General features: G+C 31.6%; 1 protein-coding gene across 2 annotated transcripts in view; it reads right to left on the reverse strand.

Moving 5' to 3' along the window:
* Positions 1 to 232: 232 nt before the first annotated feature.
* Positions 233 to 27,245, reverse strand: part of LOC129906058 (uncharacterized) — a 36,396-nt gene continuing 9,383 nt past the window's right edge. Inside the window, exons 3-13 of one of the 2 annotated variants that reach the window (XM_055981691.1) lie at positions 24,740 to 24,875; positions 23,391 to 24,670; positions 21,006 to 21,044; positions 4,546 to 5,754; positions 4,349 to 4,487; positions 3,950 to 4,134; positions 2,240 to 2,557; positions 2,038 to 2,185; positions 1,775 to 1,980; positions 693 to 876; positions 233 to 622 (exon numbers count right to left, since the gene is read on the reverse strand). In XM_055981691.1, the coding sequence (XP_055837666.1) occupies positions 331 to 622; positions 693 to 876; positions 1,775 to 1,980; positions 2,038 to 2,185; positions 2,240 to 2,557; positions 3,950 to 4,134; positions 4,349 to 4,487; positions 4,546 to 5,754; positions 21,006 to 21,044; positions 23,391 to 24,670; positions 24,740 to 24,875 (4,136 nt within the window). In that variant the 3' untranslated portion in view covers positions 233 to 330. Of the gene's footprint in view, positions 623 to 692; positions 877 to 1,774; positions 1,981 to 2,037; positions 2,189 to 2,239; positions 2,558 to 3,949; positions 4,135 to 4,348; positions 4,488 to 4,545; positions 5,755 to 21,005; positions 21,045 to 23,390; positions 24,671 to 24,739; positions 24,876 to 27,245 lie in introns of both variants that reach the window. The other variant, XM_055981690.1, reaches the window with a different exon arrangement.

Raw genomic sequence — 27,245 nt, forward strand, 5'->3', positions numbered from 1 at the left:
TATGAATTACATTTTATTCAAGCATATTTTCCATATTAATTAATCATGAGTCATAAAATTTAAACAAAGGTCTCCCAAACTGTGAGGCACCATTTATGAATTTATAAAATAATATTTATTACAAAATTTTAAATTTTTTTCATTTCGTTTTTACATTCAAATAATTATAATTTAATCATGAACAAAATGTTTTATCTTAAATATTTATTTAAAAAAAAATATTGAATTTTTGTTTGTGTCTATTACTATGCAATGAATTATTCTTAACTAAATCTTAAATAATTATTTAAACATTTTATATATCACTTATGGAAAATGTCGTCCGAGTTTCTAACAAGTTTCTTTATTACAGTCAACAAAATTACTAAACTCTGTCGCATTTGGTGGTCCCTCACTGTATAAATAGGTAACAGGCCATAATCGGGCGGCAGTGAAATCGCTTAAACTTTGCAATCCCCCAGGACGCGGTGGACGCTGAAATGATGTACTAGATTTCTTTTTATCTTTATGTGGTGGTATTGTGATGCCTGAATGTGTGTGAGGTGATGTGGTTGTCTTGTTGCCAGGATAATACCGATCACTACATTTTCTCCATTGATCTGGTTCATCTCCTACAAAACACCTAAAAATATGCAATGAAAAAAAATAAGTTGAAAGATTGAAAAAGTCAGGGGGTTGAAATTTTGTTTTACCAAGGGTAATCAAACCCCTGAGAATATCCACAGGGGTGGTCAGCCTTGCAGCAATAATCCCATGATCCAATTTCACCAGTTTCAATTTCGCAAGAATAAAAACCAGTAACTAAGTTCTTTTCGCAAGGACTGCTAACACGACAGGGCTTACCGGATACAGTGTAATGGCGCCATGATACATCCCCTTTGTGTTTTAAATTTTTAAAAAAGGGCTTAAATATTGTTTTTTTTATTTAAATTGAGATTTTGTTTAACTCTAAAATAGTTGGGTACTATAGTGAGCCGTTTTGTAGGGCTTTAATTTTATTTATAAGGGAGAAGCAGAAGAAAGAGGAGTATTCAGTGATTGTTTATGTACATCAGTATTCTGAGAATTGATATACTTATTTGCTTGCTATGTACATAATATTTTTCCATTTTTTTTAGCTTAAATTTATTTTCTTAGACCTCATGCCAATTTGTGTTAAATGTCAAAAAATTACGCTTTTAACACAATTGACATGCGACCTCAAACCTGTACATACAAACTTAATTCAGTGCTGCCAAATATCAGTATTTTATTTGTTTCAGATAGCCATTATCAAAATGAAGGAATGCACATTTAAGCTTAACTGTCAAAATTGAAGTAAAGCAGACAGTATGTATTTTTCTCAAACGTCAAACTCTCTACTTTTATAAATCTGATTTATGACAGTTTTGCTTTGAAAAAAGTTCAACGAAAAGATATGAACATGTCTATTTATGGTATGCTTACATTTTAATAATTTTTAATTTGACAGATTTAAGTTGAGATTCTATTTTATTGGAGTTATTAGGTACTTGACAGCAAGGAATTCAGTCTTAAAGAAATCTATATAAAAATGTATCAGAAATAATCATAATGTAAAAAAGCACTAAACTTAATACTAAATTATTGTACAAAACAATAGTCTTAAAATACTGCCTTGTTTCCCGAATATAGGATATGATGCTAAGGATGCAATAATAAATTTGTGTGTGTTTTTTGATTTCAAACTTTACTGTACATTTTTTTTTGTTTGTTTGATTGTTTTATGTGCAACATCTGAGAACTTTAATTTTACCCGGTTCTCGGAATATATCCATTCGTCGATCATTATTAACTCGAGTTCCACCAATTGTATTCACTTTATCTCGGCATGTCCAATCGAATGGATTCCATGCGAATAGCCAGTAATCTCGATCGGGTGTATGAGTGTAATGAATGTTTAGTTTTAGTTCTGTTTGATCCAAATCTGACATTTCACAATTGAATGTTGTTGCTTGAGAACTAATAATTAAAATGATGAATATAAAAAAAGTTAAAATTAACTCTTTTAACTCTTACCCAAAACTAAAAGAATAACATTTAAATGATGTATTCTCTCTATAACGAATACATTCTTTTTTACATTCCACTTCTGATGCAACTGATATAATTTTTTTAATGGCTGTAGATAAAAGTTTAGCTGGTGATCCATATCCAAGATAACATACTGCTAAAAAAAACATATAATAGAAAAATAACTATCTTTAACTTTTCTTCTCACATTTTTTGTGCTTTTCATCAACAATTGGCTGAATTTCACAACCATGTCCATAACTAGCACGTTCGAATACATCAAAACCAGGATCAAGTATTAAATGACGTTGTTTATCCATATCACGTACTGGCCAATCACTTAATTGACAGTTATCAATGACACCACTGTGACCTCGTGGACCATATCGGAATGCAAATGCCCGACATGTGAATTTTATAGATTTTATGCATTCAAGTTCACATTCGCCAATTGATCGAACGGTTAGGGAATCACGAACTATTGACTTAAAGAAGCGAGTTGCATCGATTGCACGGAAGAAACATTCTGAAATAAAATCATAATAGAAAAAAAGTAAGCTTAAAAGTTATTTTGGTGACTTTTGTGAATGATATTAAATTGAGTAATTTTTATGATACGACATCCCTGGTTCCATTCGAATAACTGACAGCACTGGAGCTGTCAAAAACTTATAAATTTTTTTATTTGACAGTTCTCAATTTTCGAATGCCGCGTTCAATAGATGGAAACCGAATTTTATATTATTCTTTAAGATGCTCTTTCCGGTTATTTGTTATAAAAAATGAGTAATAGAAATATCCTCAAATCTTTATAACACACCGGATAGTGGATTTCAAAAAATTATAACAGTTTTCCATCCCTTTCTAGACAAGGACAAATAACATAAAAGATGATGTATTGAGATGTGTACCCGCGCAATATTCTATCTCACTTTTCTCAAAAGAAAAAAGATGAACTGATTATAACAGTGCTTCAATTGAAGTCAACATTAGGTGTGTTTTTTATTACCACCTGTCTTAACTGGACAAAAAGAACACAGTCGGGGCTAAGCAATTTACATGTTAAATACAACAACACTTTAGCCCCTTGGCTTAACTTTTTCAACAGATTTAAATCTGTGCTACCAAATCAAATTGTTCGTAAATTGTTTAGAATTTGTTTAAAAACATCAAAACTAATGTTTGGAATGACAATTATTATTTTAAATATTTATTTAATAGTAAGTTAAACTTTTTTTTTCAAAAACACACAAGAACACCCAAAAGCGAAAAATATAACAACTTTATATTTTATTCGGAACATTTAATATGCAGTGCTGCCAATTTTTCTCGCTAACCCCCGAGGCGTTTTTTTTGTCCAGTTAAGCCCGGTGGTAATAAAAAACACACCTATTTTTTTATGAATCCAGTGTTTTATAGAGATCAGTGATAATATCTGGGAGTTGAAAGTTCCCCATATCTGGATTCCTGTCAGTATAATGAAAGTGTGGATTTGTCATACTCGGAAATATAACAGTTTCAACTTTGGAATTATTTACAAAAAAAAGGAAGCTCGTGATAGGGAGAAATGATTACCTATGTTATTAACTGTTATACAGAATGTATGATTATAGAGTGCCACATTAATCTACATTTAAAAAAAGACATAGGCAAAATAAATTATATTGTTATACTAGCATAACAATTGAAAGTTGTGGAAAACCCGGCACAATGAAGATTTCCCACTAGATAATTAGAAGCCAGAACAGAACACAAACTTAGAACTATATCAAAAAAGTTCCTATAAGTCTTGTATACGATTTCTTTAAGGAATTTTTGCTTATTTGACACTTCTAACTGGGTGAAAATGTAAGCAAAGTCAGTAAGTCATACATTTCGTCATTTTGGATCGGGACAATTGAGTAAATCGTTTACTTACGTGCATTTCTGGGGTCCGATAAAGCTGTTGTATCACTTCGTGTTGGTGGATGCCGACAACTATCTAGATCATCTGACATTGAATAAATGTCATAATCTCGATCTGGTTCAATATCTACATAGTAATCTAAATGATTCACAGGTCGATCACAGAGCATACAGTTATCACGGCCAGCTTGTGTGTACCTAGAAAAATATAATCGAATCATAAGTAGCGTCTTAAATTATTATTTATACCTAAATAAAAAAAAATGTAAAAGAGTCAAGTAATTGAAATATGTCAATATGAAAGTTGTATAATAGTTATGACATAACTACAGCTTCAGAATATCATTGTTATACGTGAATTGTCCAGCTGTTGACATGTTTCTAGTTATAAATTTTTTTCAAAATGACTTACCGATAACTGTATGTTTGACAGATGAAGCCATTTTGATTCGAACACAATCGCTCACACTCGGTTATCGTTGGAACTGTCACAGCATGTTTAATAGCAGTCTTATGCAATCGAAAACCTTCACTTGTTTTTGCCGAACATTCTTTAAAAGAAAACTAAGTTATTTGAATGATATCTAAAATAGGTTTTCAAGGCCTTACCATCAGGTCCAGGTCTCCGTGTCCACTGATATTTATAATCATGCCTATCCGATCCCGAATCTCCTCTAGGTGGTCCTCCATACCTTGAACCGGGATAGCTCCAAGCAGAGTTATGTTCTCTTGGTGGTTCCCTACTTCCACCCAATTCAAAGTAGTTAAATCCACTATGATGATCTTTTTGTCTGTGATCTTCCTTGATTCCCCAATAACTTGAATGTTTGGTATTAGTTGAATGACCACCATAACTACCACCGTAAGATCCCCAGTCTGATTCTACTCCAATCTGGTATGGGACAAATTTTGGTGGAGGTTTCTTATAGCTCAAATCATCATGATCCAAATAACCACCATGGGATGACGGTGGTGGTGATTCGTGGTGTGGTCGATAAGGTGAAAAATCCGGTCCAGGCCGGTATGGTGGTCTAAAACGATCAGATCCTCGTGTGTGATCTGCTGGCGGGGGATAATCTTCATAACTTGATCCACTACCATGTCCAGATGGTATCGCCTCCCAACGACTTGGTCGGCTTGGTCGATGTGGCCTATATCTGTCATCCGGCCGTACACCGTCATATCGATCGATTATATCACCGCCATAACTGCTTGGCGCTGATGGTTCATAGTAACCATGTGAGGAAAACTCAAAACTGTGATAATCATCATGGTGGGATGATTCATATGCATGTGATGAAGATGATGATGGAGGATGTTGAGGTGGTGGTGGTCGATATCTGTCAACTGATGTGTCACTCGGTCGATTATAATGATCTCCACCATAACCACTGCTTCCACTACTACTCGGTGGAATGTAATGCTCTTCGGAATAAGGTTTTTCATATCCACTCGGTTTAAAGTATGTCGAATGACCATCCGATGGTGGAATCGGACAATCTCGGCAAGGATTCTTCCGACAACTCGACGGTGCATTGCGATCTCTCTCATAGTAATCATAATCGGGATGTCTTAGCAAATTTGAATCTCTTTGGTGTGGGCTGGAATACAAATCCATTTGGGCCAAAGGCACCTCAATCAACTCACAATCACCCTGACCATGACCAGAAGGATCCAAGCGATAGTTGAAACCTTCACACATAAATCGTTTTTCATGGCCACACTCTCGCATACAATCTTCGACTCGTTCACACGCTATGGTTCGTCTCACCCAATGCGGAGCAACGCGCTTTCCAGCGAGCACACGTCGAAAACAAGCTGCAATTAGACAATGCGGGGACAAAAGGTCACCCCCACCGAACAAAATGTTAAAGTTAAATAAAATTATTTACATACACCATAAACCACCAAGCAAAAGCTATGAAAATGATAAAAAGCATCAAAAGAGGCATTGCACTAGACCTTGAAGGCCATCGTCAAAAATAAGTGTGCTTCTAACAAAAATTTGTGTTTAATTTTCTTGACTGATTGCCCTATAACTACTCCTACAAAGGCACATGACCGATTATAATGATGACTTAATGGATTTGTTAAGGTGAATTACACAAAAATGCAAGTGGAGTACATACACAAGTATATAAATTATTTAATGTGTTGGAATTTCGTTGGTACGTTTGCAAGTTTTCTAAATACGTATAACAGATATCCTTGAATTTGACAAAATTTCTGTCTTAATTCTCAGATTGAAATTATTCACCTCGACACATAATAAGATGAGTTTTCTTCTTTCTTAAAATAGCTGCGTTCCTTTGGAAATATTTATCTACTTTTTAGTACTTAAAGCTGCTTTGAACTACTTTTTCAGTATAGCAAAGTAGATCAAAGTAGTTTTAAGTACTAAAAAGTAGATAAATATTTCCAAAGGAACGCAGCTAATATTGTGACCGTGTGAATTGTATTTCCACCTAATTTGTTATAACTCTGAGGCCGTGTGTGAATTTGGGTAAATATTTAGCCAAGGATACATTATTGACATTTAGGTGTTGAATTTAAAACTTATCTTTGGTGAAATGAAGCTATGTAAATTGAGATACATTTTTGGCACAATATTTGAGAATTGGTAAAGTTGTGGAAGAAACTAGCTCCGCGTGGTTGTGAGAAATGTCAACAGACGTCAAGATATCCGACATTTTGTTTTTTTTTTTTGTTTGTTTTCTCAGACTGCGTAGGTAAGAACGGATGCATGTTATTTTTAGAAATTCAAAAATTAAACAATATTATTTTCAAACGCTGAAGGCTAGGAGGTGCTCACATCGTTTATCTACCTTAAGAACTCAATTGATTCATGGCGAAATTCTTCTTTGCTATTATTTTTTCTTATTTTTTAGCGTGAGCAAAGAAATTATTTTTAAGGTTTATTTTAATTTTACTAAACACAAAAAAAAAAATGTCATTCATTACCTAAAATTATCTTTAAGACTTCAAATTAAATGAATCATCTTCTTTGATAAGCAAACTATAAGCAAACTACATAGTACATACATATAAGACCAATGTTGAGCAAGGCAAATTTCTAGACTTTAAAAATAAAGATCAATATCTTATGACAAGGCGGTTAAGAAAAACTGATAGTGAATTTCATGGTTGAAAGGTGAAATACTTTAAACAGTAGTACCTACCTATCTTTGCTGAAAGCTAAAGTATCCATCAAACAAGATAAGATTGTTTTGTTGTTGTTGTTATTTTTTTTCTAACAAGCGGATTACATAGACCGTGTCGAGATTTCATGTAAAATGTTGTTAAATCTGTGCCAAGTGTCATTATTAATGTTGTTTGGTTGCACGAGTTATTAAAAACGCATTTTGTTTTATAGCTTCCCATGAAGAAGCTTCTTGGTTCTTTACATACAGCTAATAAATTTATGTTAGTACTAAAAACTGTTAAGGGGGAAGAAGAAATAATAATTCTTCTTGTTCGATGGTAAAATTAAAAGTCTGAAGTGCGACAACCTTTTGCTTGGAAAATTTACTTTTAAGGTTTTAATGGAGGTCAAAAGAATTCATGCAGACAAATTTTTCAGTTGAAGCTTTTTTCAAACAAATTGACCAATTTAAAGGTAAAACCAAACACGGAACTACACATAAATTTTGTTTGTTTTAAAGAAGTATAATGGCTTCGGTTTTTAATTGTAGTTTTAATTTATTGTGTGATGGGTAAATAAGGAAGAGGTTTTTTCGTTCTATTCTTCTTTTTTTATAAGAATGAGGAAATGTTTGAAAACTTAACCGCTCACGGTGGAAAATTTTAACTTCAAGATTGAATAAGAGAATGTAATTTTGAATCAATGAAACCTAGAATACCATAAAAACATACATGTTCAAATACCAAATAGAGGATGGGTGCCCAGTATGGTTTGAACTATTCTGAGACCCACATTAAGAGGCTAAAACTATTCAAAATAAAATTCTGAAGCTAATGCTAGATTTGCTCTGGTTTTATTCCACTGGGCGGCTTCACAATACTACTACAATAAAACGTCAGAACACCACTTTTAATGGGGAAACCGACGAAGTTACGAATACCAGAGTTACGGGCGACAGAGTTACGAGCGTCAAAGTTACGCGAAACCGAAGTTACGAAAAACTATAGTTACGAATTCTAAAGCTATGTTAAGCTATGACATGTGATTTTTGGGTTGGCAACAATTGCGATGAACGATATGGAATTGTGGAAATACAAACAAGAGATTAACATTTTTCTCATTGGTCAGAACTAAATGAGTAAAGCGAAAATGGGTGTTATTTAATCTTGTAAAATTTTGATTGGATATGTCATCCTTATTGCAATTGTCAGGTATTAATATATGATAAATACTGAAATTCGTTGTATTTTTAAACTCAATTATTAAATTTTAATATACATCAACTATAGTTAACAATAGCAATTGGGGTGACAGTCTTCTAACTAACCAAAAAAAAAACATAAAATTCTGATAGTTGGGCAGGTACATAAATATGACACAAAAGACCTGCCCATATGGCAAATATATACATAGGTATATCAGAATTCTGTTTATTAGGTGGGGTTTTTGTTTGATTTTTAACTTATCCTGTGTCAAGTAAATAAACAAGGAATGGGGTTGTTTTTTGCATAAAAAGATTAAACCACACCCATTTTCGTTAAAATCTATTAAAATAATCAATGAGAATCGATATTCTCTTATTTATGTTTCCATAATTCCATATCGTTCCTCGCAATTGTTGCAAACCCAAAAATCACATGTCATAGCTTAACATAACTTTAGAATTCGTAACTCTAGTTTTTCGTAACTTCGGTTTCGCGTAACTTTGACGGCCGTAACTCTGTTGCGCGTAACTCTGTTATTCGTAACTCCGTTACCATTTCCTTTTAAGGAATTCGTAACTGTAGTTTTTCGTAACTTCGGTTTCGCGTAACTTTGACGGCCGTAACTCTGTTGCGCGTAACTCTGTTATTCGTAACTCCGTTAACATTTCCTTTTAAGGACGTCTTCACTGTCGTAATTTTACTATTAGTTTGATACAGGCGAATAACTGTAAGAACATTTCTAGTTCGTACTGTACTTTTAGACTAGACTAACTTTCCATATTCATAATGTTTGATCAAATTTTTAAGTCTGCTAAACTTATTTATAATTTAAAAAATTTATAGCTTATTTAAGCACATTTATAATCAATATACTTATTAAAAGTAGACCAGGCAACAGGGATATCTAATTTATTTTAACTGTTATTTTACACATATTCGTTTTATAGAAAACATATTCGTTGCCATTTGATTTGGTAATAAGAGTGAACCGATGAACTCGGTGTAGAAACGAATACCCTATGACTCCAAATAATTCTTTTAATTTTTGAAAATACTTTTACTGGAAAAAAATGTCTTCCAAATTTATATTAGAATATAATTAACACCCACATCGCTTCCTACAAAGTTGAGCTGCATTAAGAATCTACTTAAGAATCTTTTATTCCAGAGTTTGTATTATGAATACAAAAAAAGGCTGTTTTAAAAAAAATAATTCAATTTTTTTAATACGTCCTTTTTTGTATTCATAATACAAACAAAATATTTCAAACTCTTTCACTTTCATTGCATGATAACATTCAGAAACATTTAGATGAAACACTCAAAGTATGAACTAGATAAATCCACTTGAAGATTGATTAAATAATAGGAGGATCATATTCATGAGAGCAATATACATAAATATCTGGTTAAGTTAAACAAATAAATTATTGAAGAATATTGAAAATTGAAGCAAGGGTCCTAAACAGTTTCCTTGTGGGATACTAGAAATTTTATTAGTCACCATATTGTTTCTTCTTACAGTTTTTTTTTAAACTCTTTCAAATAAGGGTGAAAGGATAAAAGTACATTGTCAAGTTGAAATGAGTTTAAGTTACAAGGTTTAGATTTGCTTTCAATACAGTTAGCAAATATTAGGGTGTACTAAATTGTAGGAGCAGTAAAATATAAAAATTTAGAACTCCAATTCTGGTAAATGTCTTCCCTTAGTCAATCTAAGATTTTTATTCACACTTTCAATTTTTAACAAACACACCTTTTGCATCTTCAACAATGATGATTGTACTTCCAAATGAAGAGGAGACAAGATGCTTCTGCATGCAAAAATACACAAACAATAAAAGTTCCACATTGATTTTCATAACTTTTTTGTATCGAATTTTCAAAGGCAAAAGGACACAGGTATCTTAAGTTAACCACAGGTAGGTATCTAAGGAACACAAGATAACATTAACACACTTTGTCGAACTTCAAACGACAAAATTTGAATTTGTTACATAAAATCCTTTGCTTATAGCCGCGTATCTACACGAATGTACTTTGTATCCATTCAGTGGAACAAACCGTTGTTGTTGTGGCTGTCGGTTTAACGCACGCGTGCGACTAACTCCAAAGAATCTCAAACACCGAATGAAGTTAACCAAAAATTTTAGCGAAAAACTATTTGACTAGCATCAAAAGCTTTTTTGCAACACTTCGTCGATACCAATCTTTTCTCATAAAAACGCGGTGCTACTTGTTATAATCAAAATATTCTCCAACCAACTGAACACGCTGTGATTTGGTATCATGGTTTTATATTAGATTCAGAAAGTTAAGGGAATATTTCTATGCGCGGGAAAAATCTATTCAATTCGGGTGAATTCCTATCTCAATGACTAAAGCGTTAGTAGAAAAAAAAAAAATAAAATAACCAAAAAAGATTCATTCGCTCATCACTAGATTCTATATTGATCCACCATAAAAACCGAGAGAGGGCTCTGCCTTCCAAATAAAAATGGAAGTGGAAAATGCGTGTTACGGTGGTAGTTTCAACTCTCAAACATCAGATTTGACCGATCAGAATAACTCTATGCTTCGTTATTGTGTGGAGCCATGATGACATGTATAAAACTCTTCATTTGGTCGCTGCACCCAACCATAATGACAGCGAATTTGTAAAGCTTACGTCAAATCACTCTCGATTTCGATGAGTTTGAGTGAATTATGTTCACCTTAGTTATTTCAACTGTTTTTTTTTTTTTGCTGACTGTTGGCTGACAAATTAAACGTCAATTAAACAAATCTATTTAGGGCACGTCTGCATCAGGGTGGAGCATATTGATTGTCAGACAGACAAAATTGCGTTATCTATGGGATTTTTGCAAGATCAAGATTTAACAAACATGTTCTATTGAAAAATGATAAACAGTTTTGCTGGTTAAGGGTTTTGGTTTGACAGTTAGATCCCGAAACATGGTTAACGCAAAAGGCTTTGCAACTCACAAAAGAGAGTATATTCTTAATATCATCGACAACAATAAGCTCAAGAAAAATTCCAACATTTTAGACAATTGGTCTTCGAACAAGGCTATTCGAGGGTGACCACACCACAACGAGCCTATCTATTCAGAGAAGAAATCTAAAAGAATCTCTCATTGGACCGCTCAAGAACGATAGATAGTATTTGATTTCTTTATTGCTAAGGCCGTTTGTGGCGGCTTTTTGTTTGGGAGCTAAGCGCTTGGAAAACCAACAATTATGCTTTTTTTTTGCATTTTATTGATGACGATGAAGGTTCACCACAGCAGAGTGTTGAATAGGAATCTTCAAACAAATTTTAAAGATTCATTGACGGGGGAGAGTTTAGAGAAGGTCTGAGAGTTTTTGGTTTTGCAAAGAATGAAGTTTTAATTTTTTGATTAGTGTTTTTTTTTTCTTGTTTTTTCATGGTTGTTTTATCAGGTGGTTAAGTTGTGTTCTTGTCTTGTTATATTGTGGTGTAGTTAAGAGATGATAAAAAGATATCGAATGTGTATGGAAAAGACAGGAAGCTGTCAGAGATTAATGAGGCAAGAGTGTGGGCAAAGTTGTTGTTATGATTTGATTTGTTTTGTATTTTTTTTTTATTTATGAAGACAATTTCTATAATCTGATTATAATATTTTGTAAACAATTTGTTTATATTATATTTTGAACTTATTTTTGGTATTTAAAATAGTTTAATAGTTAAAATGAACGGCATTTTAAAATTTTGAAGAATTTAGTTAAGATTTTTTTAACATTTTAAAATTATTTCTTCTTATAAAAAGTAAAAGAAAAAGGCTTAAAGGTTTTACATAAAAACAACTTCTCATTTTCTTCTGATATTTATTTTAAAAAATATGTTGTCCAATTTCTTTTAATACAATTTTGAAACTTTGGGGTTAAAGTTGTGGAGCCACAAAATAAAATTTTGTATTTACAGTTCACTCACTTGTATCAATCTCCAATTGTAGATTGTGGAGAAGGTATAAGCTAAACAAGTTGTTTTTCTTTTTTTAATTAATTGGTTTTATGAATAAAAGGAGTGAAGTCCGTCTTTTTGAAGTAGTGTGTTCACTTTTAAGACAAACAAAAATAATTTGTTTATGTTCGCTGCAAATTTGTGTGGTACACTAGGGCGTATGTGTACTTTTTTTTTAAATCTTGATTACCTACGATGTGCATAAAAATAATAAATAATAAAAAAAAAACACGGTTTAGCTTACAACCAGTGACTGGATTAGTTCTGTAATGAATTCCTTCTTCAAAATACGAATTAATAAATTTTTGAAGTTCAAAATAAATAACTCTGAAGAGATAATAGTCTTAAAGGCTTGGGAATTAAATCCTCAAATATCCCAAATAATCAAAACGGTAGGCACTTGAATGCCATCTGAGTTTCGAGGGTCGGTAGTTTGAAGTTGTAGTTAATTTTTACCGATTTCCAAAAAGGAGGTGGTATTCAAATTTTTTTTTATGTTTGTTACCTCATAACTTTTAACTTAGTGAACCAATGTTGATAATTCTTTTTGTATTGGAAAGCTGGTGCCTGCAGTGTGGTCCAATTTCAATTTTCTTCCAGTTATGGCTATAGAAACTATGAGAAAAAAACCATAAAACCCAGTTTTGATCTATGGAAGTTTGTTTTGTTTTTTGATAAAAATGATTATTTATTGCAAAAAACGGTGCGAAGTTGTTAAATTTCCTAAAATTTTGATATTTAAAATAGCATATTTGTTTTTTGATGGATGAAAAAAAAACTGATTAAAAAATATCTTGCATTGGACTAAGAAATGCTTTACTTTAGCTTGGCAAGCGTATATGCACAGAGGAAAAAGACCTAAGATTAAATCGGACAAATCTTCTTAATTTCTTGAATGCACACACTTAAAAAAAAAATCCATTTAATTTAATATTTTTATGTGGAAACATTTTAATTAAAAAAAAAAAAAAACTGGTAGCCATCAGGGATAGAACCTATTGGCTCACTAGGCGATTGACTTACCATCAGCCGATCTCATTATTGAAAATGAGTATAATAAATTGCAATTAGAGTTAAAGTCTGACTGTAGTTTTTAAATATTTGTTTTTTGTTGGATTTTTAAGATGAAAATTCAGATTAGAATGAAATGAAGTTCAAGTTAAATTTTACAGAATTTAAGCAGATTCCACTTATTTTAAGCGGACGTCGTATTGTTTTAGGGAGAGCATCATCTTATTTAAAGGTGCCCTTTTTTCTCCATGTGTGATAAAAAAAAAACAGAAATATCTGATTTTTTATGCAGAATTTTGAAAAGCAGAATTTTGAAACTCATGAAAAAAAAAACAGAATTTTCGTTAAAAATACAAAATTTTTAAAACTCGAATTTTGACCCGCTCCCATTTTATTATAACATCGGAAAGTATGATTTCACTTTAAATTTCTTTGCCTGGTCTATATTATGTTAGAAAATTTCGCAAAAAACATTTGTTTTATTCAAAAACATTTTTAACCCTTTGTCGGCACAGAGGTGTGTCTACAGAGGGTTAAGGCGAAAGTGCAAACAATTAAAAATAAATTGCACGACTGGGGTCGCACGTACTTGCTCTTAGAGTTAAAGTTGCTTAAATTTTTAAGACTTTTTATATGTATAGAAATTTGGAAAAAAAAAAATTCGTTTTTTTAAAAAAAATAAAATAAAATCTGAAATTAAATTGCCCTCCAAAACAAGTATGCAGTTTTGATTGATATATTAACATGCATTTTTAGACAAAAAATTTTCAAAATCGTTAGAGCCGTTTTTTAAAAAACTAATTTTTTATAAATAATTTTTTGGAAAAAAAGTTTTAAAATAAAATTGGTATGCCATTTTGTAGAAATCACTAATCAACATCTAAAAACAAAATTTCAAAAAAATTCAATGTCCCGTTTTCGAAAATTTGATTTTTCAAAAAAAAATTTTCAAAATTTTTTTAAAAATCCAAAAATTATTTTTTTCAAAATTTTATTTTTGGCTTATATTTAAATTATATAAATGCTTCTTCACAAAAAGTTTCGTTGAAATCGAACAAGAAGTTTCCGAAATAATCGGATTTGAAAAAAACGGTTCTATGGCAGGTACCGTTAATAACACCGGCACACAAAAAAAAAAAGTGTCATGAACCAGAAACCAGACCTATCTTTCTATATGTTTTTGGGCACGCTGAATCCGAATTTGAAGTCCGTTTGGCCCCATCACCCTCCAGTTTTGAGCTGTGAGTGCATTTTGTTTGAATTTTTATGACTTTTTTGGAGTTTTTTTGCATTTTTCTCAAAACTGAAGGGTGACCGGGCAAAACGGACTTGAAAATCGGATTCAGCGGTCCCAAAAACATATAGAAAGATAGGTCTGCTTCCTGGTACATGAAACTTTTTTTTTTGTGTGCCGGGTATGACAGCGACATGTCGCGACAGTGCTAGCACACAAAAAAAAAAGTTGTATGAACCAGAAACCAGTTTTGAGAAAAGTGTAAAAAAGACCCCAAAAACTACCTTTTTTTGAGTTTTTTGCATATTACACAAAACTGGAGGGTGACAGGGCCAAACGGACTTGAAATTCGGATTCAGCGGGTCCAAAAACATATAGAAAGATAGGTCTGGTTTCTGGTTCATGACACTTTTTTTTTTGTGTGCCGGTGTAATGATTTTCAAAAAAATTTTTTTTCATTGGAAGATAGACCTTAGCTTAAAACTAACAAAATCGTTGGAGCCGTTTTCGAGATATTTCAGTTTTACTAAAATCGGTATATGACAAGTACCGTTATTTTTTGTCCAAAAAAATTAATTCCAAAAATCCCTCTGGAGAATCGCCAAATAACACTACATACCAAGTTTGACATTAATCGGTCCATCCGTTTAGGCTGTAGCTCCTTATACAGACAGACAGACAGACTGACAGACTGACAGACAGACGGACTTAAGGGACCCACTTTTTTGGCAAGATAATAACAAATTCAAAAATTTGCCAGGAATCCTTTTCCCAATCAACAATTGGGAAAAAAGTTTCAAGCAGCAAAACAATCTCTTAACAATAAGCGAACTTGAGTTAAGCAAAATAAGCTTGACTAAATAATCACCAAATAATAATGGCGACAGTATCATCTGATCCAGAGGTCTTTTATGTCGTTAACTCTTCAACATAATGTCACCAACTCCACGTTTGCAAAAAAAAGTAGGGGCCAGTCTCTACTACCAATCTTTTATTTTGATCTTTTGTAGTTTTATTTTACTTGAAAAAAAAAAAAAACGATGTTAGTCCAATGACATAATTACTAACTTTTACTAAATGTGACTTACACACGCTAGCAATTTAAAGATAACGAAATTTAACTAGGTAGTAGGTGGTTAATATATCATTTCCTTCTTCCTCAAATAATAAATTAGTGATTGTTGCAAATAGAAAGAGAAAAGATCGATTGAAAGTACAATAAATCGCATCAGTTTCTGTTGTCTTTAATATTAAGAAAAATATCTTGGTGACTTTGAGCATTTTAAATAGTCTTTTACTATAGAAAACTCTGGTTTTACTGGTATGATGAATCTTCTAATTTGAACTCCTTTAATTTTTAAAGTAAGGAACTTAAAAAATAGCGAACTATTTCCAATATTTAAAAGGAGCAACTAAATAAAAAATCACACAATTGCATAATTTCCTTCTTCTAGATCTTATTTAAAATCTGGTTACTAAATTTGTTGATCACTTGTGAAATAAGAGTGTTAATGTGATTCTAATGTCAGCAGCTATACCTACTTACCTAACTACTAGACTGACTTTGACTAATAACTCTATAACCATAAACCATGACAGAAGACTTAACTGCCCTAAAAGGTCATTCAAACACCAAATAGTTGCGCCAGACAATTTAGTGCAGTTTGTTGGAATGAAAAAAAAAAAAAAAACTGCATTGTACTAACAACACAATATTAGAATCTTATCTATACCAACTCCAACTACACCACCAAAAAATTTGCATAAAGTTCTTATAGATTTTGAAACTAAAGTAGATAGCGGTGTTGGGTACTTTACTACATATCCCAAATGAAAAACGAATCTGACGGATGAAGTGCATTGGGTAACTCGCAGAAGACGGAAACACGTATTGTATGGAGATTTTGTTTTTTTGTTCTTTTTCCTTTCTTAATCTTGGCCTATGATTATGGATACAAAACAAAAATGTTGAAATAATGTTTAGGAAAATTAATGGTTGTATTAGGATATGATTCAGAAATAATTTTTGCTGGTAGATGGCGCAGTGGAGATAGTAAAGTGTGTGTGTGAATAAGAATTTTAATTTAAAAATATTAGTTGCAAGGGAAGTCACAAGCTGTTGAAATAATAATGAACAATTATAATCAACAATGTAAAATAATAGGGTTCAATAAAAAAAAAGTTACTCATACGCCACAGTGACCGTATAAGTTAACTACGGCATTTCTAAGTTACATTCAGTTAAAATATAGCAAAACCTAATTAAAATATTGAAATGCAAAAACTCAAACGGATAAGTCTGCAAAGCTTTTGCCATTGGTTGGTATAACCTACATGGTATTGAGCTTGGAGAAAATAAAGAACAACACAAATTTATTAAGCAAAACAATAAATTTGTGCACATTCTGTGTTAGGTTATGTCATTATCGTCACACATGACTGTCATCCGTGGCAATGAAACTTCACAAACATCAACATTACCATTCAAACCTTATAACTCGACACGACACCATATAGACGACACGAAACAATAACTATACAAAAACACTGACAACAAAAACTGCAAATTTTTTTTTTATAATATTTCCCTTTGAAATGAAGACCTCATTTAACTGATCATTTTAATTAAGTTCCTTATTTGCAAAAAAAAAAAGATTTACTGATAAATGATGAACACAAACAAATAAAAAAGAAAGAAACTACTCCCCTTGACATCGCAGAAGATTGTTTTGTGAAGTCACTTTATACGTTTCTAGTTTATGCTTTGAGAACTTCTTGATTTATATTCTTATACTATAAAGAAAGACATCATGATTATTTGTATTGTGTTTTGAAGTTAATGACTTTTAAGTTGAATAAAAAGGTGACTAAGAATGATGTTTGGAGAGTTTATAATCATCATCATATCCTACTATAAATTTTAGAGATTTTTTTTTAAGTCCAGACATAATATTGACAGCTATCTAACATTTGTGTAGACTCTTTGCTAAACTGCAACGACCGCCATTATAATTTGGCTTTGCTCTAATTAGCCGATGACACTTCTTATGCACACTTTTTTTTAAAGTCAATGATCGCAGTCTGTGAGGTTGGGTTGCATGTAGTCTCAAATTTGGCTTACTTGAACTCAGATTTTTATTTCGACTATTTGGTTAAATTGCAAGCCTTTTGTTAGTAAAAGTTTAACCCTAGATTCGCATTGTTACTATTTTATTTTGTTTTTCGTAATTTTTGAATATTCAGTTCGTGTTCTAATTTTTATGATATGCGTATATCATATGGAGCTCCTTGAAGCCAGAACAGCGACTTCAACATTTTTTAAACAGGCTAATTTAATTCCACAGTTTGTCAATGCTTCTTTACCCTCCAAAAAAAAATTGATTTTATAAGAATTCTGAAAAATAATCCAAAATGTTTAAATCCAGGCTGAGACGCATTGCAATAGTCTTTTTTTTACCTCGAGTACACACCAAAAATCATTGAGTTCTACCTTCCGTTTAGGAAATATTCGAAAAACAATATTTTCATAACATACCCTAAAATTAAAAAAAAAGTATAGTTTTTCTAGGATAGTTTTTTGTTTTTAATTCAAAATGCCATAGTTTTTCAACCCCTCCTTTAGGAATACCTTCACTTTTTACAAAAATCATATATATTTTCCTTTTTTTCTTCCATAAAAATCTTAGTTTAGCTTCAAAACAGATAGTTTACATTTAGAGCGGTCTAAATTGGAGTCGATGTGCGATCAACTTGAGCTAACTGAGTGCCAGAACAAACTTCTTTTGAACAGTTCCCTTACCTAGTTCATAAAAAGCGCAAGCGCCTTAGTAGCCAGAACACCAAATTTTTCGACTACCATACAAAAAGGGGAAACCAAATCAACACAGCCAAGTCGGTACTTGTCTGAGACCGATAACCAACAGCCCACACGGAGAAAAATAGACCACATAAAATAGAACAAAAAGAATAAAAAAAACACGATCATACCGGGAATCGAACTGAAGACTTGAACTCATTAATCGCACACATTACCACTTGAACCAACCTGCTATACAAATATTGATAACGATTTTTGTTCTAGTTCCAACTTGAAAAATAAATGAACTTTTCACTCAAATTTAAAGATTTTCTTTATAGGTAACAATAATAAGAAATCTCTATGGAAAAAAACCTTCTTAATAGTTGATTTAAATAAGATTTCTTTATAAAACAGGTCGATAAGGCAATCGTGAAGTACATCCAGATTCGAAAAAATGGGATATAATTCCAACTGACAAGCCCGATCTAAACCTTCCTATAACTTTACAACCGGAAAGTAACAACCCGAAGATAATAAAGTAAACCACAGGCCCGTAGCAAGGGGCCTCCTGAGATTGAGCGAATGAAATTGAGTTTTTAAAATCAACCATTTGACTGGTCTGCAAAACCTTGGTTCGTAACGTTAAAGTTCGAAGCCCTTTCAAACCGCAGTTTGTGCTTTAATTTTAAAATACCTTTGGCAAGAAGGCTCAATTTTACGAAGAAAAGGTTTTTATATTTTTTGGACTTGCTTTCTATTTTTTTTTTTTTTTTTTTTTTTTGAGAAAGCCACTCCCGAAACAAAATTATGACTACGGCAATGTTGAACAAAGTTTTAAAATTTAAGTTATTTTTATTAATGATATTTGTAATTCCTAACTATTGTTTATAGTGTAAGGCCTACTATATGTGAAAACAATGAAACTATCTATAGATACTTGTTATAATAAAATAGTTATAAGATAATTATCTAAAAACAAATTTTATATGGAAAATTTTCAAAATATTTTTTACATTCGCAACCTAGATTGAAGGATTTTGTTCTTAATTAATAGTTACATTTTTTTTCTTGAAAATCTGAAAGTAAATTATTATCAGAGGCCTCAATAATATTAACCCACGATTAATGCACAAATTTGAACGTTTTTGAGGAAAGTTACGATTTTTTTTTTTGTTTATTTCCGTAAATTTTTCATGTTTGAAAAAAATATCATTTCATAATTATAAAATTTCGAATGACAATTTTCAAGATCAATGAACGGTGAGCAGAATTTAATTTCTATTATTCATTGATCGGCGAAAGAATTTTGAGTAATATAAATGAAAACTTTCAAACGCTACACCTTCTTTAAAAATTTTTGGATCTGTTGAAATACTTTTTACTGTTTAAACATACATATGTATCTGCAATTATTAAAACTTCAATCTTCAGAATAGAAAAAGAATGGGCAACTTTAAAGAACATTATATCAACTATTGTTGATTGGGTCACCGTGGTGTATACGTAATATTTTTTTCTATGAACAATTTAATTTAATATCTTAATTAAGCATATTTTAACTGTTATTTAAAACTTGGTCATTAGTTAATCAGTTATAAATGCTACGTTGTTTTCCCAGTCAAGATTATGACAATCATCGATCGATATTGATATATTTGTTATTTTCTGTGTTTGTAAGTCTCACAAAAATGTTAAGCCAACTTAAATAACCAGACTATATGCTGGTGGTGATAGAATAAACAACTACCAGCCAATAAATAAAATGCAAGCAAAATCCCCGCATAAAATGTGGGAACCAATCGCAAAATCTAATCGCTAGTAAACACGATTGGTCTTTTTTTGTTGAAGTTTTTTTTTTATGGTGGTAAACTATTTTGACTTGGGAGCTTCCGCTGATCATTAAATGGTTAATAATACTACTAACTACAATTTATTTATTGTTCAAAATGACCTATTGAGCATTATAATTGGGTCAGACTGAGCTAATATCATTCGAAATGCAGTAAATTAGTTGGTTAAATAATGTTGTCTAGGTTGGAAGGTAGGTGTGTCGCCAATATTTGAGTGTGTGATGGTTTTTTTTTATTTTGATGATATCAACAAAAATTAATAAATACAAAATTTCATTAAATTTATTTAAATGTAAACATAAAAAATAGATGTAATTAATGATACAGAAATGTAAATGGTTTATTTTTAGCGAGACACATAGAATATTTTAGTTTGGTAATAAATCGTGTTATTGAACTTTTTAGTTGATATATTCGAAGAATGATTATGATTTGGCGAAGTTGACCTCGTCGTTAATTTATGCAATATTTGTGATTTGCGAAAAATAAGTTGACCATTTGTAATAATCATTAATTTATGATATTAAGTGCACAGAAGCATGAAAGCAATTCGTCAGATTTTTGCAGAAATTCTGACCCATCATTTTTAAATAGATATTCTGAGAGAAAAATTATGCATATTAATTTGTATTAAATAAGCAAAGCATGAAGAGAACATTAATAATATTTTTTGTATCTTAAAGTAATTTTGGCAGGTTTAAGGTGGATTTTGTTTTTTATGAAACGATCTTAGTTTTGATTTTCATAATAAAATCCTTGGCATCATTCCTTTAAAAGTAAACTATTGTACCCAAACGTTCTTACGATATGTATATTGCATTTAATATTATTTAAGAATCTTACCTTTTGATGGATTGCTAGGATACGGACTTGCCTGACCCACTGAAAAAAAAATGTATTTCTATAAATTTTTTTATTTCCTGATTAAAATCAAATATTCATAAAATTCTTAAGCAAAAAAAAAAAAAAAAAAATAAAAGTGCAAAACATCACTGCCCCATAAAATTTAAATAACCTCGTTAAGAAGGGTCACTCATTCTTCCTATCCTTTTTGCTTTTAAATTACAAAAAACATCCAACTTCATTTATTTTCCACTTCCATTTAAAAATTCTATTCAACAAAAAGCTTACATTTTTAAATTAAATTAATAAAATACCTATTATGTAGGTAATTGAATTATTTTGAAAAATTTTCCCAATTTGATTGTTAAATTAAATTCATCTTAAGGTTGATATATCTTTCTGACCTTGAAAAATGAGGGACAACAAAGGTGCAACGAAAGTGCACGGCATATCTTTAAGAATTTTTTTTTTGTTTTTCACATTCAATCGAGAGTGTATGAAAACAAACTCTTGACGTAGGATAGAAGGACTCATTCGTTACCATTTAAACGAAGGACCCTTATGTAAAAAAAAAATACAAATACATTCATACATACTAAGTTATCAGACCTTAGGACCAAACATATTAAATTAACTAGTTGATTTAATATTTCAACAATATAAAAGATATTATCAATGTTTTTTTATTTAATTTCACTTGGTCACTGTGGCGTATACGTAACATTTCATTAAATAAATAAAATCTAAACTACAATTAGTAAAAAAGGTATGTATGTAAAATCAGGACAGGAACATGCTTTAGTAGTAACATATACTCTTTTATCATGGAGTAATGTTTTCATCAATTAAAAACACAACATTCTTAAAGCTAAAAAAAAGTAACTCGTGAATAATACGCCAAAAGAAGTATAACTTCAAAAATGTTTTATGACCTACGCATTAATCAAAGCAGCAGTCTGCATAATTATCTAAATTTTTTTAAGATTCTTCAACTACAATGGAAAATTACTTGACTAAGCATCACAAATAAATGAAATTAAAGGGTTTCATTATCGGATTGGCAACGGTGAAATAACTAGACTTGGTGGTAGTATCTCAAGTTTCTGATATTGGTCAATAATTTATTAAACCGATTTTACAAAAGGCAGTTAAGTCTAGCTGCAAGCATGGAAACATACACAATTTTTGAAAATCTGAAAGTTAGTTAACTTCTATTTTAATTTAATTTATTTTGGAATCAGAAAGAATTTTCATCTGCATAACTTCTATGGATCCGTTTTTGAAATATTACCGTTAGAAAATGCAGTACTTCGGGCCTTATCTTTTATATAAGGAAAATTGTTTGAACATAGTTTATAACGGTTTCTTAAAGAACTATTTTCCATCTTTCAAGACCTGTTTAAATCTTTCCGATATCTTTTTTACTGTCCGAGATATTATTGCAGTGCCAAAAGCGTTTGGGTACTTTTACACAATTTTTCTTTCTCTGAGAGAATTTCATCCCCACTCCTTAAAATTTGACAGGTTTCATATTTTTGTGCAAAAAGAACCCAAACAGACCTACTAATAGAAATACAGTACCAAAGCAAAGTGTTATAAAATAAAAAGAGTAATTTTCGAGAAAATTTAAATAACTCACTAAAGCTACATACAATAAGATAAAACGAAATAAATAGTATTTATAAATATTTAAGATTAAAGGTAAAATCAATAGTGCCTATCATTTTGTTAAGGAAAATATATCATCCATTTTGAAATTTTGGAACCAAGATATTAATTGGTCGGCAAAACAGTGATTTAGGCATGATTTAAAAATCTTCTATCTACTTAACTTCTAAATGCATTTAGAAGGCTTCTGCCATTAAGATCTTACCGATCACTAAACAGACTGATGAAGTAACATATAGAAAAGTTTAATTTTTTTTTAAAGATCTTTTTCTAAGATATAGGTAGGCTATGAGAATCCTAAGGAGTGGAGAGCATTAACCCTCTGACGGCACACGGGTGCGAATTTGGCAGGACAAAAATGAAAAGTGTGTTTATAAGGGTGAAAATACATTTTTTTGGAATTGTGAATACAGTATTCGAAATCCTCGGAAAATTCTACGTCAATTTCATATATTATTCTCTATAAAATAGTGAGACCGAAAAAAGTCTAGCGCCATGAAAAAGTATAAACCAAATTCGCAAAAAAGAGGTGTGCCTACAGAGGGTAAAATATAATATTTTTTTAATTTTCAAGATAATATTGCCTGTTTAGAAAGAGACTGATAGCTGTTACCTTTTATAACTATACCTGTTCGAAAGTGCTCGTGTATTTAGAATGGTTATTATTATTATTATATGAATCTTTGATTTTTTGAAAATCATAAAATTTTCCCTTACTTTTTCTATTTCCTTGTCCATAGTCATCAGGGTTAAAAAACGTCGCTATCATTTTATCATCATTGTATCCTTGACCAGAAGAATGGTTTTGAACTACTGTGATGCCATTAGATTGAGTTTGTTGTCCTTGCGAAACATATCCATATCCTGGTCTAGGAGTATCTTTTTTAGGTGGCCTAACTGGTCCACTAGGTTGTCCATAACCTCCATTACTTTGCGTTGATTGTTGTGTACTTCCATAAGCCGGATCAGGTCTATTAGTATAATCAAGACCGTTGCTAGGTTTGATTGTATCAGAACTCGTAGTTCCCACTGAACCACCGCCATTTCCTGGCCTTGGTAAAAAATATGAAGAAGTTGTCTGATCATTGTCAGGTCTTGTGCCACCAGGCTGCATTGGTCTTGTGTAACCCGAGTCACTTGATTGCATTGGTCTTGTGTAGCTGGTATCACTGGATGAAATTGGCCTTGAGTAACTTGAATCACTTGACGGAACTGGTCTTGTGTACCCGGATTCACTTGGAGGTACCGGCTTATTGTCTGGAAGATGAGAGAAAACGGTTGAGCCCTGAGTTGTCGGACGAGAACCGGTATCATATTTGACCGGTTTCCCATAACTGTAACCATTGCCATAGCCCAAGCCAAATATTGGCCGAGGATGATCATGATGCTGTTGATCATCTGCACTTGGATAGCTTGGTTTATATCGATCTGCCAGATTCGGAGAATTTTGTGCATATCCTCCAGGATAATAAACTTCCTGATTCGGAGATGGATAATTCTGCTCGTATAGCATTGGATACTGATACAATGGATAAACGTCATGTGAGAAATATATTCGATCACCATTTCCTCCTCCTGCTGTGGTCCATTTGTCTCCATTTTGGTCGCCATAACTGTTCGAAGGACCTTTTGTAGAATGATATCCCGAATTGTCCACAGGAGGTGGGAAATTTGTACTGTAAATATCAGTTGGACTTGGAGGAGGTGGATAACGATCACTATCAATGTGAATTGTACCATCTGGCGTTGATGGTGATGAGTTGACAATTAAAATTGGTGATCCTGCAACTGTAGACGGTCTACTTGGACCATGATCCTGTTGCTGATTATATGGATCTGCTTGCATTGGTATTGTATTATCATGCAAATCGAAACAGTTTGTCTTTCGTGAATAAAGATCAAAATCAGGATCGAAAATTGTTCCGGGTGGGCGTGATCCAGTCGAATCGATTTTCTCCGATGACAGCTGACAGGTGCCATTTCCACGTCGATGGACACTACAATGAAAGTAAAAAGACTTTAGTATTTTTAAATGAAAATGCAAATATGTATAAATCATGACCAACCCAAAGGAAATCGCCTGACAATTATCGCCGGCTCTGATGCACATCTCTTTGCATGACATCAATGAGTTTGTGTCTTCGGTGCGAAAGGTCTTCTCGAATGGCAGCATTGCTTCCAATGCGATTCGCTCGAAACAATCTGAAATTGAAATTAAATCGAAATTAATTTGGTAGAATTTGTTGGTTAATATATAAGAAATCAATCGGTTGGTCAATGATTGTGTTTTGTTTGTTTAAAGTGATTCATGATGTAATAAAAGGTGAAGTGCCGGTAGTATTTGAAGAAAGTCGTGAAGTTGTTACATAATGAAGGTATGTCTGTCTGGAGTTAATTGAATTAAACACAGCAAACAAAGAAGAAAGAGGTAACAGATAAACGCATGCGATGTTAAGGAGATTTCTGGGTGAATTTTAAATATTTATGGCATGGCTGTTAACCAAAAACAAAATAGCTAAGGAACATAATAATTATGCTAGATAAAGAGGACTTTTTTTTAATTTTTGGAAGATAAGGTTTATTTAGAAACTGAGAAAACTATTAAAATGCCTGAATCTCAAAATGATTGGATCTTAAATTTCAAAGTTCATTTTAAATGGTGTTTTGCGGATAAGTAATTTCACATCCAAGACCTTTTTAAGAAGAATATTTTTGATTTCAACCAAAATTTTACAGAATTTTAAAGTAATTAGCACAAATTTTAAACGATAATGCTAAGCCGTTTTAGTTTTTTATCAATTTACTAAGTTAAAAATCAGTCTGATTACTAAAATTGTAATTTTCGTTTCGATGATTTTTTTTTTATTTCATTTTTATGTGTTGAACATTTTTTTCTGAAAAAATGGTAAACCAAATATTTTTTGTTGGAAAATGTTGAAAAGTTTTTATGCATAAAAAATTATTAAAAAAAAAAAAAACAGTTTTTTTCCTTAAAATTACTTTTAATTCAAGAAATTTTGCGAAAAAATCATTTATAAAAGCAATTATGAAAACAGATTTATATAAAAAGAATATCAAATTGAAATTAAAATTAAAAAAAAGGAAACCATTTAAATTTATTTGTGCACAGTTTCAGGGTAACAGTTAGCTGAAAAAATAAAAAAATGCTTTATTTTTTACCCTTTTTCTCATAAAAAATCTGAATTTGTACTAATTTAATTAACTGAAACTTAATATTTAAAAGAACATCCCTGTTTTTCAATGCAAAAATATGAAATTTCAATAAATCTTGTATTAGACTTAGAAATGTAAAACATTTTAAATTGGTAGGAGTCTCCAAAAATATTTAACAGTCCAGATGGTTGAAAGGTATACCTAACCTTCAGATACGAATAGAATTAACTTGCTTTTTTCAATTCTCAAAACCATAATCTGTTATGGAAGTACTTTTGAATTTAAATGATGTCTTGAGTTAGTGTCTTAAAATAACTTATGTACATGTTCGTGTCGTATTAATCTTTAAAAAGTTTAACTATCTATTAAACTTGTTCATTTCATATGAAAAAAAAAAAACATTCTCTGAAATAACTTTATGTAGTCAAATCTAATCACACATTTTAACTTTTTATGTATGCTGGTATCTATGCAAATAAGTTAAGCCCTTTTTCCAGTACGACCTTGATACATTTCTAAGACCAATCCCATTGGGGTTAATTTATTTGTCAAAGTGACATTGAAATCAATGTTATTGTCCACTGTGTTGCCTTTTGGTTAGAGTAAATATAAGGGTCAACATGGTATACGAGCAACAAAACATTCAAACGCGTATCGTTATGGAGTCATGCACAAAAACAGAGCAAAATAAACCATCAGCATCTCATTTACACTATCCTACACGCATATGTAAAAGAATTAGTATTGTACCTTAATATGAAATTGAAAATTCAGAGGCGGATCATTTCTATCAAAAATAAATAGAATCACATCGTACCTACCTACCGTATTAACCAAAATTTTTGAGTGCTTATGTTCCGTTTATGAAAAGTGACTTATATCAATGAATAAGTGTCGATACGTGTTGTAAGTCTGCATCTCATGCTTTGCTATGCATTGATGATTTTCTTAAAATATAATTAAATTACTTTTTCAAGTTTTATGCATGTTTAATTGTTTAATTCAGACCACCATAGAACTTTCCCTGCGCGGGATATAGACTTATTGGCGACATTGAGCTTGCAGACATGAAACCGTGGAAATCTCTAAGAAAATACACTGCACAAAATATTATGGCAAAAAAGACGATGTAATCGCAGCCGTGAACTTAACTTAGACTAGCGATAAAATTACGATGTTCCGTCGTAAAAATTTTTTTTGCAATAAAAAATAAAAAAATGTACATGTTAAATATAAAAAATGAAAATGAGCATTTTTACATCTTCATTTACATGCTCTATGATGTAATTTTTGTTATAATAATTTTCGGGTTCCTGACACGTCACTTAGCACTAAGCTAACCTACAGGGGCGGATCCAGGATTTTTTTCTGGGGGGGGGGGGGGGGGGGGAGCACAAG

This window comes from Episyrphus balteatus, chromosome 1, assembly GCF_945859705.1.
Source record: "Episyrphus balteatus chromosome 1, idEpiBalt1.1, whole genome shotgun sequence".
Classification (NCBI taxonomy): domain Eukaryota; kingdom Metazoa; phylum Arthropoda; class Insecta; order Diptera; family Syrphidae; genus Episyrphus; species Episyrphus balteatus.